The 17292-nt window shown below is 36.4% G+C and overlaps 1 protein-coding gene across 1 annotated transcript; it reads left to right on the top strand.

Annotated features, from left to right (window-relative positions):
* The first annotated feature begins 10064 nt into the window (after nt 1–10064).
* Nucleotides 10065–16781, top strand: LOC145780750 (uncharacterized). Its single transcript, XM_082592380.1, has 5 exons — nt 10065–10319; nt 11510–11554; nt 12101–12121; nt 14155–14323; nt 16065–16781. The coding sequence occupies exons 1-5, from the start codon at nt 10067–10069 to the stop codon at nt 16306–16308; spliced, it is 732 nt and encodes a 243-aa protein (XP_082448506.1). The 5' UTR covers nt 10065–10066; the 3' UTR covers nt 16309–16781.
* The last annotated feature ends 511 nt before the right edge of the window (nt 16782–17292 follow it).

Raw genomic sequence — 17292 nt, 5'->3', positions numbered from 1 at the left:
AGCCTGCGGCCATGGCCGCTAAGTAGTGCTTGAATGAACCGCCGGTGCTACCTCCTCAATCGACCAAGTTTGGCCGCCGGTCTCTTCTAGCCAATTATTTAATTTCGCATTAGAATGATCGTGGATTAACTGTCGAAAATATGTAGTATCAAACAGTGACGCAAAATTAGGTCAGCGCGTCATAATCGCCACTGTTGCATTGTGCGGGGAATACTTGTTATTGATGGAATATATCCATCTGCGATCGCCAGCGCTGTAAGTCTTGTTTGTGATTCCCGACGTTTATTTTAACAAAGTCTTAATCCGAAGTGCTAATTTACATCGGCAATATTGTCGTTTTTATGTCGATTCGATGTTGTCGGACATTGAATCGTTGTTGAAAAGGAGAACTAAGTTAGTCGACATCAATGGGGCAAACATTTTTTGATCATATTTTGCAAAAATTATGCTTCTTTTAGTAATGTCTTTTAGACTTTTAGTAATGTAGGCCTATACATCATTGAAATAGCTAAAACCTCAATTGCTAAGGCAGCAAGGATCAGATGTCAGTAGATGTAACAGAAAAAATATTTCGCACTTGCTAGTGCATCGTCAGTTCTGATAAAGGGCAGTTAAAGCCTACAAGTAATGTTTTAATCATTGAAATACTTATTTTATTACCTTGCCGTCATCGTCAACACAGTCATGTCGAACGTTGTTTTTCGTTGCTAAAAAGAATTCTAGGGGAGTGGCAAACTTCTATAAAATCAGCCACATTGGAGACACTCGTGCGAGTGTCGTTTGAATAGTATTGGATTACAATCCCGATAAAGCAGTTATTGCGTGGTGCAACGATTCTATTGTAGGACGTCGCCCAGGCCCAGACTTCAACAATGCTAAGTGATCATTTTAGCATTGTTGCAAGTTTAATTCTATTTACTTGTGCTATCGTTATTTTTATTTTGTATTTTGGCTTCCAAGCACGCAGATTTGGCCGCCGAGAAGGATCTCCCGGTAGGCCACGATGGCTGCCGAAAAAAAAGGAGGTTTAAGGCCTGTACTGTGTTGCAAAATTTTGTGCCGTAAATATTATTTAATTAAACTACCATTCAACGTTTTATAGGCAGAGAAAACTTTTTCTCGAACCGTAGGAAATTTCATTATCAGATCACCGCTTCAATGCGTGATGGAAATCTACAGATAAATCTGCATCAAGCATTGCAGAGTGCAAAATTTGTTTTAACAAAAAAAACCTTAAGCGAGTAATGTCGGTCTGGAATTGCATGCGGGAAGTGATTTTCTGATGTCTCTGGATTTATTAATATTCAATTGAACACTGAGAATATGTCCTTATAATGTTTGTAATGTATTGTATTGAGTTTAAATTTAACCGTTGTTATTGCGTTCATAAACGTAGTTGCACTGATGAGAATTTAATATTCGAAAACGCGTTCTGCAACACTGTTTTTTGCACTCTGCAATGCTTGATGCAGATTTATCTGTAGATTTCCATCACGCATTGAAGCGGTGATCTGATAATGAAATTTTCTACGGTTCGAGAAAAAGTTTTCTATGCCTATAAAACGTTGAATGGTAGTTTAATTAATAAATTTTTTCTGAAAGTTCCTTGGTTTCATATTATCTAAATATTATTTTGAGGCAAAAATGAAAGATTATAATTAGGCTAAAAGCGAATAGCAGAAATTGTTATATTGCAAAATGTGCAGTAGCTTACATGACGTTAAAAGGGCACCATTGCCCCCCCTGCCCCTCCATCTGCAGAAAATTTGAGGGCAGGGGGGCATTCGCCCCCCCTGCCCCCCCGCTTCCGGTGCCCCTGCTCCTAGAGGGGAAGGAAGTCGGGCTACTTTCCCCCCTAGCATAACATTGTAAAGGAAAAACGAATAGTTTTTCGTTTTGTCACTTTTGAGGGGGGCCCATTTTTACTACTAAAATAAAAATTTATCAACTTAAAAATAAACAAATTTTTGAATGAAATGCGTAGTTACAACTTTACAAGTATTTTTCGATCATAGTTATGTTATTTTAACTTGAAAACTAGTGCTGCTTTGGCGAACCGTATATTATGTTTGCTTGACCAACTGTAGCCTACCTTGACTTGAAAAACTGCGTTTGCCGGGCACATGATAATGGATCCAACATATTTGGAAAAGTGTCCAAGCAAGATTGAAGAAAGTAAACCCTTTTTGCCTATTTTTTCTGCTTATGGATGTCATTGCTTAATGCTTAAATGCACCAGAGTTGGAGTTCATGGTGTGCAGTGTTATCCAAATATTATATTATTTTTGAGTAGTCTAATTGATCAACTAAGCTTATGTCATTTTCAATTGCAACCAAGCCAGAAAGGAAATTCTAAAGAAGCTATGCCATTTCCAAGCAACCTACTTGAGCACTTTCAAACCTGTGCTTCTCTGCATTATGTAAATCACAGTCCTAAGCGAGATTCACTCTACTAACCTATTTATATAAGCTATGCAGCGATAAAGAACTGTTGAATGTTTATCGGCCCTAGAGGAGGCTCACACGTCGACGACGACGAATGGACAATAAGCTGATGAATTTAATGAAGTTAAAGAAAGATGTAATCAAAGTTACAGAAATCTGGAAAGTAGGCTACTCGCAAGCTTAAGTTGTTATAGGAACTGTATGAAGTAAAAAAAAAAATTTTCGGGGGACGGAACGCTCGAACAACCAGCTCAATCCGCTTCACCAGCTCAATCTTACAAACAAAATTTATTCTACTGTACGCTATGTTGCAAATGATTTGCTAGCTGTTGGTAGTTTATTCACAAATGTTATCATTGTATGTCTGATGTGTAGTTGCAGTCACGTGGAACAAATTTAAACAAGTTGTACAACAGTGACACTTTGGATGAGTTGGTAAGCTACTTTTGCAAGAAAGCTACCCAGCAAACTTGAGCTGCAAACCGGAACGCATCACCCCATGATATCTACTCAAGGATATCATTGACTGCAACTTTCGAAACACTTTTCCAAATATTTTTGTTACTATGAAAGATTGTTACATAAACCAGTACCTCTAACGATTGCAAGTTGAAAACGTGGTTTTAGCATACAGAAATTTGTAAGATTTGTTTATGCACCACCACGACTCAAAACCGAGTGAACAGTTTATGCATGTTGTGCATCAAATTAGACCTTGCAAAGTCTTTATTATTTGATGCTGTGATCCGCAACTTTGCATGGCAAAAGATTCGGAATGGATTGAATGCTTTGTTGAGCTATTTTCATTACCCGCATTGTGTGTTTACAATTTTTCCTCTAAGCAATTTACTATATTTACTATTGCACCTCTAGCAATTTCGATTCACAACATGACTGGAACCAACGCAGACGCAGTGACGCAAACTTGTCAAGGGAGGAGAGGTTATCACCGACCCAAAAGCTGCTCTTGCAGGATTCCACACAACGAACAGACAAGAATTCATCAACAAACACGCCCGCACTGCCTTAACACTAGAGAGTTTGAACAAACTATACTGCATTCTTTGGATATGGTGCATTTTTCTTGGAAGTGTCTTTTTTTGAGGTCAGAAAATCGTTTTGGTACGGGACCTAAATTCTCTCAACGGCCGTAGCCAAAGACAACATGTATGAGGTGTGCATGTGCACATCATATAACTGTAGGCTACTGCAATTTTTTCAAGAGAAAATATTGAGCAACAATGGCAATTTTGCTGCAAGTGTAGTCGAGTGATTTTTGTTGATTTTCAAATCATTAAAAGATTTTTTTTCATATAGCCTAGATATACACGTTGTTTAAAATCGAAACTTTAAAGAAATTCAATTTCACGATGAGGAAAGTAGCCAAGTTCGGCTTAAGACACATGATGCAACGCATGATACAAATTCGTTACTTGTATTTTTGTTGAAAAATGTTTTTTGGGGCCCACTTTTAGTATTGTTTCCCGACCAGTCATGATTTCTCTTAGAGGCCCTGTCTGCGATAGAGACGGGGTTATTGAAAACTAAAAAACAAACATCAGATTATTTTATTAAAATATGCAATAGCTACTCAAAGTACTGTATAGGCTATGTAGCTTACAAAATCTTTTACAAAAACCTGATTTCAAATGTAGTGTGTAGCTTATAGTGTTTAAATCAGATTAGATAATGTATTTTAAGTTTTCTGAAAAAAGTGAACAGCTAGCCAAACTGGTCACATAGTCTACGCTTGTGAATACTTACATGTCTAAGCAGCCTATTACACATGTGTTGTGCCAATGTAAAAATGTATTTTTAGCATTTATTATGCCAGGTACTCCTTTCAAATAAACGAAATTTTTTGCAAAAAGGATTAGCATTGCTTAATAGCTGTAGGCTATATTAGAGAACAAAGACACAGCAGGCTAAGCCCAATTTGCTTGATTGCAATTTTGCTTGAGGAAAAGATGCTAATAGTCTAGAGTAGGGAAATCAAGATAATAGAGATTGAGATCAGCAACCAGAGTTTATATAAAAAAAAGCAACTTTAACGTAAACAAAGTAATAGGCTTCGTGTTCATATCTATTTTAATGCTTGTTTATTGTATGTTTTGTAGTTTACAGTTTAAAGTTTTTGAGTTTGTATTTTTAAGCGACACTGGTAACCGGAAGAGTTTGTCACATGCGCAGTCAAGTGTGTCAATTGAATTATGTAGGCCAGTGGTTCCCAACTCGTTTTTAAGGCGACCCATTTAAAAAAAAAATTCAGTTCGGTAAAATCTTGCGACCCAAGCAAATTGTCGTAATATTTTAAAAGCCATACAAGATTGTGTTGCAAACAAATAGCACTACAAAAGCAGTAACTTTTTCCGAAAATAATATGTTTATCAAATCACTAATGAGATAGCTGTGCTGGCTTGCTGTCAGTGAGTTTTTTGAAATCGAGGCGTTATTTTGCTTAGGCATAGCCGCATGTCGGCTTTAGCTTCCAGCCAGTTTCGCTGTTCAGTTGTCAATACACACATGGCGCTAAATCCAATCTCACAAAGCCAAGTTGTTGCAAATGGAATCTGTTTTTGAATCCCTAATTGTGAAACTGTGGGATACACTTTGTATATGGAAGCCCAAAAGTGGATATTTGCAGAATCTTTGGGGTATTTGTCTTTGAAGGACGCAAAAGAAATACAGTTTGCTACTTCGGTCGTTATGTCCATAAACTGTTCTGCAACATGGATGGGAAATTGAGGCAGATCTTTTCCAACAAATGGATCAATTATCCAATCATTTTGGTTATTAAGTGTTAGAGATTCTCCATAGCAGTGCACAAACTTTTTGGCAAACTGTTCCAGGTGTCTAATTATCGTTTGCTTAATATCAACTTCATTGCCACAGATATATTACGTTAGCTGAGGAAATATATCGTACTCATCTCTGGTGACATAACTTTTCCAGAATATGAGTTTTTTGTGTTAAGCAGAAACATTTGCGGCGCGATCAATCACCGTAAAACCGTTGCCTTGCATAGATAAATTTAGAGAATTCAGAGAGTCAAATATATCGGCAAGGTAAGTAACTTTTGCGTTGAAATCTTCTTGCAAAAACTCCTCGGCTAATCTCACACAGTTCTGTTGCTTCAGGAAGATAGCAGTCTCCTCCCGCAAATTACAAACTCGCTTCAGAACTCAACCTCTTGACAACTATCGCACTTCTGTGTGCAACAGCAATGCTTGATAATAATCAGAATCCACAAAGACAAAAACAAATGCCGATTTAGTGGACTTGTTTTGATGAAATTTACACACTTCACATCATTCAACACTTCGTGCAGCTCTTGAGACAGCTTTTTTACAGCAAAGGCCTCTCTGTGGAGAAATCAATAAGTCCATACAGCACTTGGGGCTTTGTCTTTGATGCGTTTTACCACACCAGACTATGCGTGGTCCAACGAGTGGAAAACTTTATCATAGTTTGTCCGACATAGCGGTCGTGACATATAGTGCACGTTACAATATATATCCCGTAACTTTGTCAAGTTAATTTATGTTTGAGACTGGAATTTTTGTTGGGTTTACATTTAATAATAATAATAACAATAATAAAAGCGAAAGTTGTTAAAACTTCTTGCACTACGATCATGCTACAAAGCTTTCCGATGTCTCGACATTAAACGCTTCATGACTTGTGTTTATATTTTCCAGTTTTGTGATCGATCTCATCACGTTTTAAAAAAATTTTTATTGTTATTTTTTTCGCCCAAGATACAATATGCCTGAAAAACAAGCGACCCAAAAAAATTATCAAGCGACCCAACTTTGGGTCGCGACCCATGAGTTGGGAACCACTGATGTAGGCTACATTTGCTTATCTGAGTAGGCCTATTCATATGGTTCGACTATAACTTGTTTTTCTCGGACACGTCAAACCAAAAACGTGTGACAAAAGCTCAATGCAGTCTATGCGATTCAATGTAAGTTTGGTGGTATTTTGAGCATGCTAAATTGTGCGCAGTCAATGTGTTCAGATAAATCTTACAAAAATACTGAGATTAACAAACATAGACTAAATCTATGTTGTAGCCTATGCCAATGGGTATTATAAATATTTGATAAGGACACGATTTTGTGCCGAAAACTTTTGAATTGTTTCCGGTGTAACGGTCCAGGAGTTACTGCGGTCTGAAAGTTACCGTAACTTCTGGACCGCGTATACGCGGTCTGAAAGTTACTGCCAGTCCAGAAGTTACTAAAACAGGGTTTTCAGATTTGACGCTTGCAGCAGATTTGTATAAATGATTTCAACATTGAAAACATGTTGAACTTGAAGACTTATCCACCATTGCATCTTAACAACATGATTTACAGCAGAAATGTAATTGGGAATGAAGCGAAAATAAGATGAAAGTTAAAAGATGAGTTTTGTACCAGAAATTGTTGCTGTTTTGGAATGAAATTTGTAACCTAAAAATTTACGTAGGCTATCATTTTAACCTGATTTGTTTGTATTATACCATTTGAAGTTGTGTCCGTGCCTTACGTGCGTTGGCAAATAAATTTGCATGGGGAGGTGATTGACTAGATGGCCACTTAGCTTATAGTCTTTTGCTGTCATCCTGATTGTGCTATAATGCAACCTACGATTCACAATGTAGTATTATGAGTGTTTTATTGACTCATTGTAGGCTATATGGCTCTGTTGAAACAAATAATTTAATTGATCATCGCTCCAAACATTACAAAGTATAAATCGGGCTATACGTGAATCGATGGCATTTAATAAGCTATACAGCAACAGACCTTAATATATCGTGCAAAGTTTGCATTTGAAGGCTGACTTGTTAGCCGCTGGTCTTGAGTTGTAGTTGACGAACATAGTCTTTGACTATATTTTATGTAGGCCTATTTCATGAAATGGTTTTTCATAACTACCGTTTTGAAGAAATATAAAGTAACTTAGGCTACATGTAGGCCAACCAGTAATCAAAACGCCATCAACCATCAGTGAGTAGGCTATTACAGTCTCACACGCGGGGAAGGCTTTAGCTTTTACGAAAGTGTTGAACACTTTGAGATTCCAATGAATTTCCGTTGGACTCCCATCGAAAACACGTGGCACGAAACTTAAAAGTCTAGAATTATGGTTTCGTGGTGAGAATATTTATCCTTGGGATTTATCTTTCGCACACTTGCAGAGGGTTTAATCTACTGACCAAGTGAAGTTTCAGTCCATTTACAAGTTTTCCCAAAAGAATTTCGAAAAAGCACACCCACTTACAATAGCAGTAACTTTTGGACTGCGTCTGCGGCGTTGCAGTCTGGAAGTTACTGTCAGTCCAAAAGTTACCAGCGGTGCCAGGCGTTTTCACAATCGATAGAAAAGCGAAAATTGTTTTAACTAAGTGTAATGAATTCATTGCTCTCAAACTAATGCAAGCTTTTCAGTTAACATTACAAAATACTTATAATTATTAATCTGACCTTTTGAGAGGTTAAAAATTTAAATATTTTTTTGAAACAAAATTAAATAAAATTTAAATGAAATATTTGGCAACTCTTGTAACTTTTGGCATGCAGTAACTCTTGGACTGCTACACCGGTTTTCTTTTTTGTCATTGTTTGAATGATGCATCTTAGCATCTATTGTGTTAATTGTCTGTTTGTGGTAACTTTTAGCAAAAAGTATTCACTGACAGAAAAATGAGCCTAAATGGGAAATTTAAACAAAATATTACAAAAATTTTTCTAAAAATTAATGAATATTTTAGTTGGACAGGTATAAAATTCAAGTTAGTAATTTTTCATGCAAACATGAAAAAAAACGTTAACCTGTCGTAGTAATCATTGAGGTATGCATGTTACAACGCAACGTAGGTTAATACAAAAAAATATAGTCTATTATTTAAAAAAAACAAGATTTGGAAAAGCAAAATGGCCCTAATATTAAAATTTCTCGCGATCAACAGCAGAGACGCAAAGAAAAAGGACAAATAACAAATTGGTCATACGAAGAAATATACAACATTGGCGTCCTTTGCTGGAAAATCTTTGCTGAGACGTCACAGTCTGAAATGAAGAACTTGTTTCTCTGCGGTTTAAACCAACGTGAAATATCTAAAAAGCTTGTAGGCTATTATTAACTTTTTATGAAGAAAGTCTTGTGCCACCTTTTTAAGTTCCAGCTATGTGCAAGTAATTAGTAATCATAACATTATTGAAAGAATCGCCGCACGCTTTTATAATTTCATGCGAAAAAAATTAAAAAAGCTTTCGGCTAAGTACAAAGTGACAATCTGTACCAAAAAGTGTTATTTTGCAGCAGACTTGAAAGTTTTTTATCAATTTGTTGTGTAAATTTTTTTCCACATTTTACGTGCCCACGTTCATTTTCATGCATCTTGTCTTCGAATCGAACCCAGTGATACCGCTAATGTGAAAGTTCTTCTTCGGTCTTAAACTATAATGCAAACATCTGTATGCCAAATTTATTGAATTTTTTAAGATTACAGTTAGGCTACCATTAACATAACATTGTAATTTGTGTCTATCGCGTGGGTATCGCTGTCAATTCTTGCTACAAATCGGCTGCCCAGAAACTTATCGTTTATTGGAGGTCTGGATGGCTAGCATGGAAGCTACACTGTTATGGTTACCAAATCGCAACTGCTGCTTGCTGTACTTGTGAGTGCTCAGCCTTGTGCTGACGGCCGGAAAGAACGCTTCTTCTTCATAACATTGTAATATTTGACTTGCCAGGGAATCGAACCTAATTCACTAAATTTGAAACCAGCAGCACGATAATCCACAGAACGCCATCTTACTTTTCTTACATTAAATTATTTCAATTGTATATAAATATTTGATTGCATTTCAACTCAGTGTGTGATGAACCTTTGACCTCTGTTTGGTCACATTAGAAATTCAGTTTCCAAACCAGATCCCACTATTAAGAAGACAATGGGTAGGCTCTGATGTATCTTGAAGCCTGTTCCGGTTTCTCTATGACGTTAATGTGAATAAAAAGTTACTCAATGAACCTTCATTATTGTAATCGAACGATTTAACAAACCAATTGAATAAAACCAGGCAGATTTGGAAATTTGTGCAATTCATTGAAGAAGCTTTCGCCACTTTTAAGGCGGCTTCTCAGTATCTGGAAAAGCACAAATAATTTAAAACATAAAAATTGATTAACCGCTAATAGCCACTCTGTATTTTTACTGTGCTTTTGTTGATTTCACCAGTTAAATTTCATTACTTTATTAATTAGCCTACTTGAGCAAAAATTAACCGGTAAAGAGCACTGTAAGTAGGCTTACAATACGTGATGTTTAGCAAGTAATATTAATGTTTCTGTTTACTTGTGCTTTTCCAGATACCGATACTAAAGAAGCCGCACTTGGTTGCAGTAGCCTATCAACAAATTACTTAAGTTTCCGAACCGGTCTGATTTTATTTACTTGTTACGTCATATAAAACTGAATTTTTCTCAAGGAACAAGACCTTGAATCGTCAGCTAAGTAGGCCTCCATAAAAAAAAAAAAAAGACAATCTAAGCTTTAGCTTATCGCATGAACACAAAAACATGCATAGATTGATTTTTATTTGTTGCAGATAAATCTACAATAATGATGTATCTTAAATTTCTTGCACTCCTTTCTTTATTTGTTTTGAATTGCTGCGCACAAGAACAGTTAACGTGCTTGCGATCAACTACGTCTTCAAGCGGAGCTTCCATTCTTGCAAATGATAACACTAGAGGGCGCATGCAAGGTCCTCCGGGCAAGAGAGGAGTTATGGGTGAAAAGGGATGGGTTGGCGAAAAAGGAAACAAAGGAGAACCTGGCATTCCAGACAATGCCGTTTTGGAAGAACTAAGAGGTGACATATACAGTACAGTTGGTCTTTGTTTGAATAATATTCTTCTCCAAATGAAAAGCATCTTCTCCAGAAATTAGATCCAGGTCCAACGACCCTCATTATTTAAACTTTTGCTTGGAGTTCAACTTCGGTGGTAATAATTTCTCATTTAATAGGTGTCAACATGGAGTTATTATTAAACCTGTTCATAGCTGATGTGTATCACCTGCCATTGGACACGTTATCGTATGCATCGTACAAAATAAAAACAATTTCTACTTATAGCAAAATTTTACGATTAAAAATTTGTAAAATGTTTTCAATGGATCTCAGTAGACGTGAAATCGTAAGAATTCTTGATGACCTTTCCCCACACTTTCTTGACCAAAAAAAAAAGTCACCAATTATGGCACTCGGCACTATAGTATGAACGACAAAATGCCACTAATAAATTATAGGTTTACTTGTTGTTTGTTTACAGATAATAACGGGCAAAAGTTTAATTTAAAAAATAATAATTCGAAAGAAAATAAAAATTTAAATGAAAACAAAATTAAGGAATGGTGAGTTGATAAGTTATTTTTCCCTCCAACCGCATCAAAACCATCTCATAGCTTTTATTTATTATTTGCAAAACGTTGATGTACAACTCTTCAGAAATACGCTGAATGAATGAAATGAATAAACCAAAATTAACAAAAATGAAGTAAAATGAGTGAACCCCTACAAATAGTCTCAACACTGAAACCAATCTACATGTTTTATGTCAAACTTCAGCTTTTGAAAAAAGAAGTTTTCTGTCTCCAAAACGAACCACATCCAGTAAGCAGGGTGTGTACAGTAATTTGGCACCATACCTGGTTTCGAAGGAGTTTCCATCACTTCAATCTTTGCAGTCGGTTCGGCGGATGAGGCATAACGAAATGTGTTTTGGCGATATGACACTAGTATTGACAGCTACTCATTTCTTATTACCTTATACTGTACAGCGCTACTGTAAAACGTTGTCCCAAATACAATAGTAGGCTACGAGTCTATTTCATACTACTGCGTCGTTTCAGTAGTCTCATTCAACCTCCAATAGAAGGTTTTTGTCAACTGAAGGACAACCGTTTACATCAGCCACTCATTTATGGCATAGCGATGGGAAAAAGCAATATGTTACATTCGTTATTATTATGCAAATAAACCTAAAGCAAATTTTATTTCAGAGGAAATAGCAACGTTAAGAAGACAAGTGGAGACACGACAGACAAGTAACATTAATATTTCAAATCGTTTAGAATGCTAAAATTAAAGTTTTCCTTTCAAGAATCATGATATAATAAACAGATAGGCTACACAATAAATGTTATCAATACTACAAAAAGTGCTCAATGCGAAGCGAAAAGCCAAGCAAAGCGAATTACATCAAAGTTAGTTTCTAGTTTATTAAAAACCTTAACTAGTTGTTTCACCTTAATAAGATTATTATCAGAAGGAACGTATTCAAGTGGATTCTGTTTGATAAGTTTCCTCTGATGATCATATTAAGGTGAAACGGGCTATTAGGGTTTTAGTGAACTAGTAATTAATTTTGATGTAGTAGGCTTCACTATTTTAGGACAAGTAGCCTATCAACGCCACTAAAATCGATTTAGTAAAATTGTAAAATAACGTATGTTATGCTTCTTTTTAAATGTGATTCATCAAATGACTTAGGCTAGTGCGAGTAGCCTACTTAAAATTTTCACTGAAAGTTTTTCATCAAAGTGTTCAAAATGTAGTGTACAAACTAATTGTTGTTTTGTTAAAATTTTCAGCAACTATGGAAACCAGTACGGGTAAGAAATGAATAAATTTGATGCATGTAAATTATTTTTATTGTTTTTGTGCAACGTTGACTTTGCTAACTTCAAACTACTTAACCCTAGAGGCCTAACAACAAAACCGTTCGATTGACTCCTTTATAGGCTGATGTATGCAGCGTATCTAATGCCGTGGTAGGCTATAGTATTTAACTAGTTGGATAAAACCACAAGTGAGCATTTTCTTGATGCTGCTTTTGTTGAACAGCCCAGGCATTTTGTCAACTGACGACTCCAATAGTTATTTCAGCAGCATTTTGTTTTACACCGTCGTCAACACGTTTGACTTCTGAATAGATAATACTAGATATATGTAGTAATAGTTAAAAAGTATTCATTATAAATAAGGGTCAATTGACTCGTTATGATCTACTGACAAATATCTTTTTGGATTTAGCGCTTTTAGGGCGAGTTAAGTTTGAGAAACCCTTGAAGCACCGGCACTTTATTAACTTTTAATTGCATGACCAATTAAACATGAATAATAGCCTAGTCAAACGAGAGGACGTTAAGCTTATCTTTTTAAAACGTGTTTGACGTAACATAAATTTGTGTTCCAACATAATAAATCTTTTTACTTAGTATGCCATTTCAGTATCGGGCACTTGTTAAGATTATAGTGTTTTGTCAATATTTTTACTTTAATTTTTCATAGACTCTTATAGTGTTAGGGCAAGTAGGCTAATATGATCAGCAACAAAATAAAACTAAACTGACAGGGTTCAGGTTTAGTTTTCGATAAGATATAATAATAATAATGTTAGTTTTTATATAGCGCTGTATCCATCGCAGAATGCGTTGCTCCTCAGCGCTTTACAAAGCAGACAGTGTCAATGCAGCCGTATAGAGGCGCAACTGAGTACATTATTACCCGAATCCACTCCATTACTCAGTGCCAAGCAGAAATTAGATTCAGTACCATTTTTAAAAAGCCTTTGGTATGACCCGACAAGGTATCGAACCCATGCCTACCGATACAGAGGCGGGCGCACTAACCACTAAGCCACCGAGCCGGTTAAAGGTATTAAAGGTATTATTATTAAATATTAAAGGTAGGCCTATTATTATTAATTATTATTATATATTATTACATATTAAAGGTATTCTAAAATTCGTTTTAATTGTGTAAATTTTTTAATTATTAGTCAGTTTCAGTTTCAATAATTCAAAAATCCGTTACAATTACTTTGAATTATTTCACTAACAACTCATCCGGCCATCTTTTATCATAATCATCATGATCATCATGTGTCGTCTCTAAGCTGAAAGTTGGCCGTTCACGTCACGCCCTTTGGCTTATTTTGCTTCCAATGCTTGACAAGTCAGCTCACTGTTTTACATCATTTCCGCAAGTTCGTTTCCTTCTTCCTCTGCACCTCTTTCCTTTCAGCATTCCTTCAACAACCTTTTGATGATCTGTCGATCCTCTCAAATTTTGTCCTGCAAATTTATTCTGTTGTTTTGCTATCAAATCGTTTGCCCAATACCCATCTGTCTTGCAATCCAATTCTTTTTGTAGTTGTTCCTTCTTTGGGTAATGAGTTTTTTCTATGATTGTTTTGGTGTACTTCGGTAGCATAAGAGTTGAAAGGCATTAATTTTTTTGTGAATTATGTTACTGTAAGGTAAGCCCAAGTTTCATGATTAGTATAACATGATGGCCCAAAAGTCTCTGTTTCAATAATTTTTAATTATTTCAATAGTAAAATTTTCACTAACAGCTCATCTGCCCCAAGCATTTATCTCTTTCTTCTATTAAATCTTCTAAATTTTGTTGATAGTCTATATTTATGTCTCCATATTTATAGCCACATTCTTCTGCATCAGAGTTACATACTGATAGATCCACATGCTGCACTAGGTACCTGTAGAACGTTTGAGTACACATGAAGATGGTCAGATTGAACAAATATAACAACATATGATACTGTAAAATAATGACAGAATATTTCCTATACTACTGTGGTACATAGCCGTGAGCATGTCTTTTAATTTTTTGTTGTATTTAGCAACCAGACCTCCACTGACACGATTAGACGACGGGTGGATTGGATTATCCAATGGCTATCAATACAAATTATCAAGTGAACGTCAAAATTATGAAGCGAGTAGACGGTTTTGCAAAAGTAATGAAGCTGATCTGGCAGTTTATGGCATTCGAGACATTGAAATCAGAAAGTGAGATTACAACCAATATTTGCTTTATTTGCTCAAACACTCACAGCAATTTTGCTAACTTTTATAGCTTCTCTAAGCAAAACTATTTAACATCATGAAGTGCACACAATCCATTGGCTGCTGTGCTTTGGCAACGTGGCCTGCTGCGGCCATAAACGTAAGACGAAGAAGTGCACCCCTTGGATTTTGTTGGTTTGCTGTGTTGTTTATTTGAAATTAACATTGTAGGCTTAGAGTCAACACTTCATCTCTGAAAAGGTTATTTTAAAATTATTAGAGCAGTTCAAACAATCCAGATGACCTATTTAGTTAAGTGATTGTATTTGCAAAAAAAAGCAATTTATAATTATTAAACTCTCGCATTCAGTTAAACTTTCGAAATTCAGTTAAACTTTTGAAATTGAGTTAAGCTCTCAAAATTACTCATTTCAAAAAACGTTCTTCATTTAGCGGAACTCTTTAAAAGATTCTGAATAGAAATTGGACATTAAGGATTAGGCCATTCTTTATCATCTGTGGGACATAAAATTTGATTGCGAGTTCTTCAAAACAATCAATAAATGCATACAATGTTTCTCCATTTCTGCAAAAATCTACACCATTGGAGAATCTTTTCATTCTTGCTGGCATCCAACCTTCTAAGCTTTGTCACGAAGAATTCCCTCTGTTTCTCCGTCAACTGGCATTGGAGCCCAACCAACTTCTCCATTTCAAGATCTCTGCTCCCCCAAACGAACACCCCGGTCGACTGAAATCAAGACACCCATTCGTGCAAGCCGCTTAACTTCTGATCAAAGCAAATTACGGACAAAACAACTCTGCGGTTAATTGGGGGGGGGGGGACCATAAATGGAACTCTAATTGGAAGTAAAACACCACCAGACTTCATTCGTTCATCCCCGATGCCGACACCCGTCCCACCGGTCTGACACTATAAAAACAGGCGTGGGTGCGCCTCAACCGTCTTCACACGGTCGTTGGGCTTTTCTGCTCAACCATGCACCAATGGGGAATGGCTTCTTTCTCTTCTTGTGAATGTGTGTGCTGAGAAACAGACCAAATGATCAATAATTGCACTATCTTCAAACCACCTAATGGAGTGAAAGGTCTGCGTGTCTTCGATGATGACATAAAACAGTGGCTGTTCTCTAGTAGCCTTCCAGCTTAGTCCGAAAACATCGTGAATCTGAAGTTGAAAAAGGATAGACTCTAAACTCCAGATGCTCACACGACGACGACAACTGTCATCGTTTCATTTCTACTCATTGCTATCACTTTCATGAAGTAATAGCTAAAAACACCCTAACGTAAAAAAAAGTTAGCAGTGAAGTGAGAACTCATTGCACAACACATGACGCTTCACGTTGCATTTAAGCTTTGCAGAAATACTAACATTACAACAAAATTAAGCAAATAATATTGCGGTCTAAAACTTATGCCAGTTTTCTCCATTCGTCCCTACTTGGAATCGTTTTTAGGCAATAACACCAAAGGAAGACTTTTCTCTGTCGGTCCCGGTGAGTTGGCCTGCCTCAATGCTTCAGACTTAATACTTTGCAAAATGTCCACAAGTACTCTTGAACTGCAAATATAAACGTTTAATCACTTAATCTTTTGCTCTTAAACTTTTAACGCAGTTTATTATTAAAAGTTTTCTTCAGTTGAAAATAAGCTGTTTGTTTTCCTTCCTACGGATTATGCTGCTTGTTGCAATGAGCTGCAGCTTTCACTTTGTTTTTAGAATGATCAGAGGGGCTTTGCGAGCAGGCGATATGTACATTGGAATGAACGATATAAGTTCTGAAGGAAACTGGAGATGGATCAATGGCAATCGTGTATCTGATGGTGAGGCTTTATGGGGACACAGTGGACAACCAGATGGTGGAACTCGAAGCAATTGTGCCGTTGTAAGCTCTGACTTCCGCAGCTACGATATTTCATGCATTGGTTCATACCAAGCCTTGTGCGAGAAGCGATGGAATTGAACAACAACAAACTTTTCTGCATAATATCGAATTTACACCAAAATCAATCTTGAAAGACAACGGGAATAAACCGGTTAACCATATGCTTTGGGTCTAGTTAATAAATAATTGAAACCATACAGGACGACTGAAACTCTGTGTGGAGCATCATGTTACAAATGGGTCTCCACTGCATGGCCGAGTGGTGACAGCGTTTAGCGAGTGTTCGGATAGACGTTGGTAAATACCGTTAAAGCCACCTGGCTATGTCATATCGCAGGCCTATAGCATGTTTGAAAATTGACACGATTGTTGTCTTTCCGTCATTTAATCCGAATGATTAACCTCTAGATGAGAATGAAGCCATGTCAAGTCAATATTGCAAGTCATACTTTAAGTTTGAGCTGTTGATTTTCAATTTATTAACACCCATTTAACACTTCTGAACATTACAATGCATTTTACTGATCGATGATTTGCCATAAGTTACAACTTGTTACTGTACAGCCTAGTTGTCAAGTAGTTTTTGTTCAGAAAATATTTTGATTGTAAGTAGATTCGACAAGTTAGTAGAATTTAACTTTTGCAACCAGGGCCTCCGAGAGAAACCAGGACTGGTCGGGATACAATACGTAAAACGGGCCCCACGTTTTTTTCAGCAAAAATAATAGCAACGAATTTGTATCATACGTTGCATCATATGTTTTAAGCTGAACTTGGTCTACGTTCCTCAGCGTGAAATTGAATTCTATTTATGTTTAGATTTTAACAACGTATCAATACGAAAAAAAAACTTCTTTCAGTATGAAAATCAACAAAAATCACTTGACTACACTTGCAGCAAAATTGCTAAGGTTGTTTACTATTTTGTCCAGAAAAAATTATAGAGTCGTATACTGCCATATATTTTCATCTACACATACTGCTTCATATCCGACACTGACTTTGGTGACTGGGCGATCCTTGACCAGGTGATCGACGTCCTGAATGATGGATTCGCAGTGT

Source organism: Aplidium turbinatum, chromosome 1 (genome assembly GCF_918807975.1).
Source record: "Aplidium turbinatum chromosome 1, kaAplTurb1.1, whole genome shotgun sequence".
In the NCBI taxonomy this organism is placed as follows: Eukaryota; Metazoa; Chordata; class Ascidiacea; order Aplousobranchia; family Polyclinidae; genus Aplidium; species Aplidium turbinatum.
The sequence above is the reverse complement of the archived record's forward strand: the minus strand, read 5'-3'. Positions and strand labels throughout refer to the sequence as shown.

Excerpts from the sequence above, each read along its gene's own strand:
- LOC145780750 (XM_082592380.1), top strand. The coding sequence starts at position 10,067 with ATGATGTATCTTAAATTTCTTGCACTCCTTTCTTTATTTGTTTTGAAT. Across the intron at positions 11,555-12,100 it reads AGTGGAGACACGACAGACAA|CAACTATGGAAACCAGTACG; the intron begins GTAACATTAATA and ends TAAAATTTTCAG. Across the intron at positions 12,122-14,154 it reads AACTATGGAAACCAGTACGG|CAACCAGACCTCCACTGACA; the intron begins GTAAGAAATGAA and ends TGTTGTATTTAG.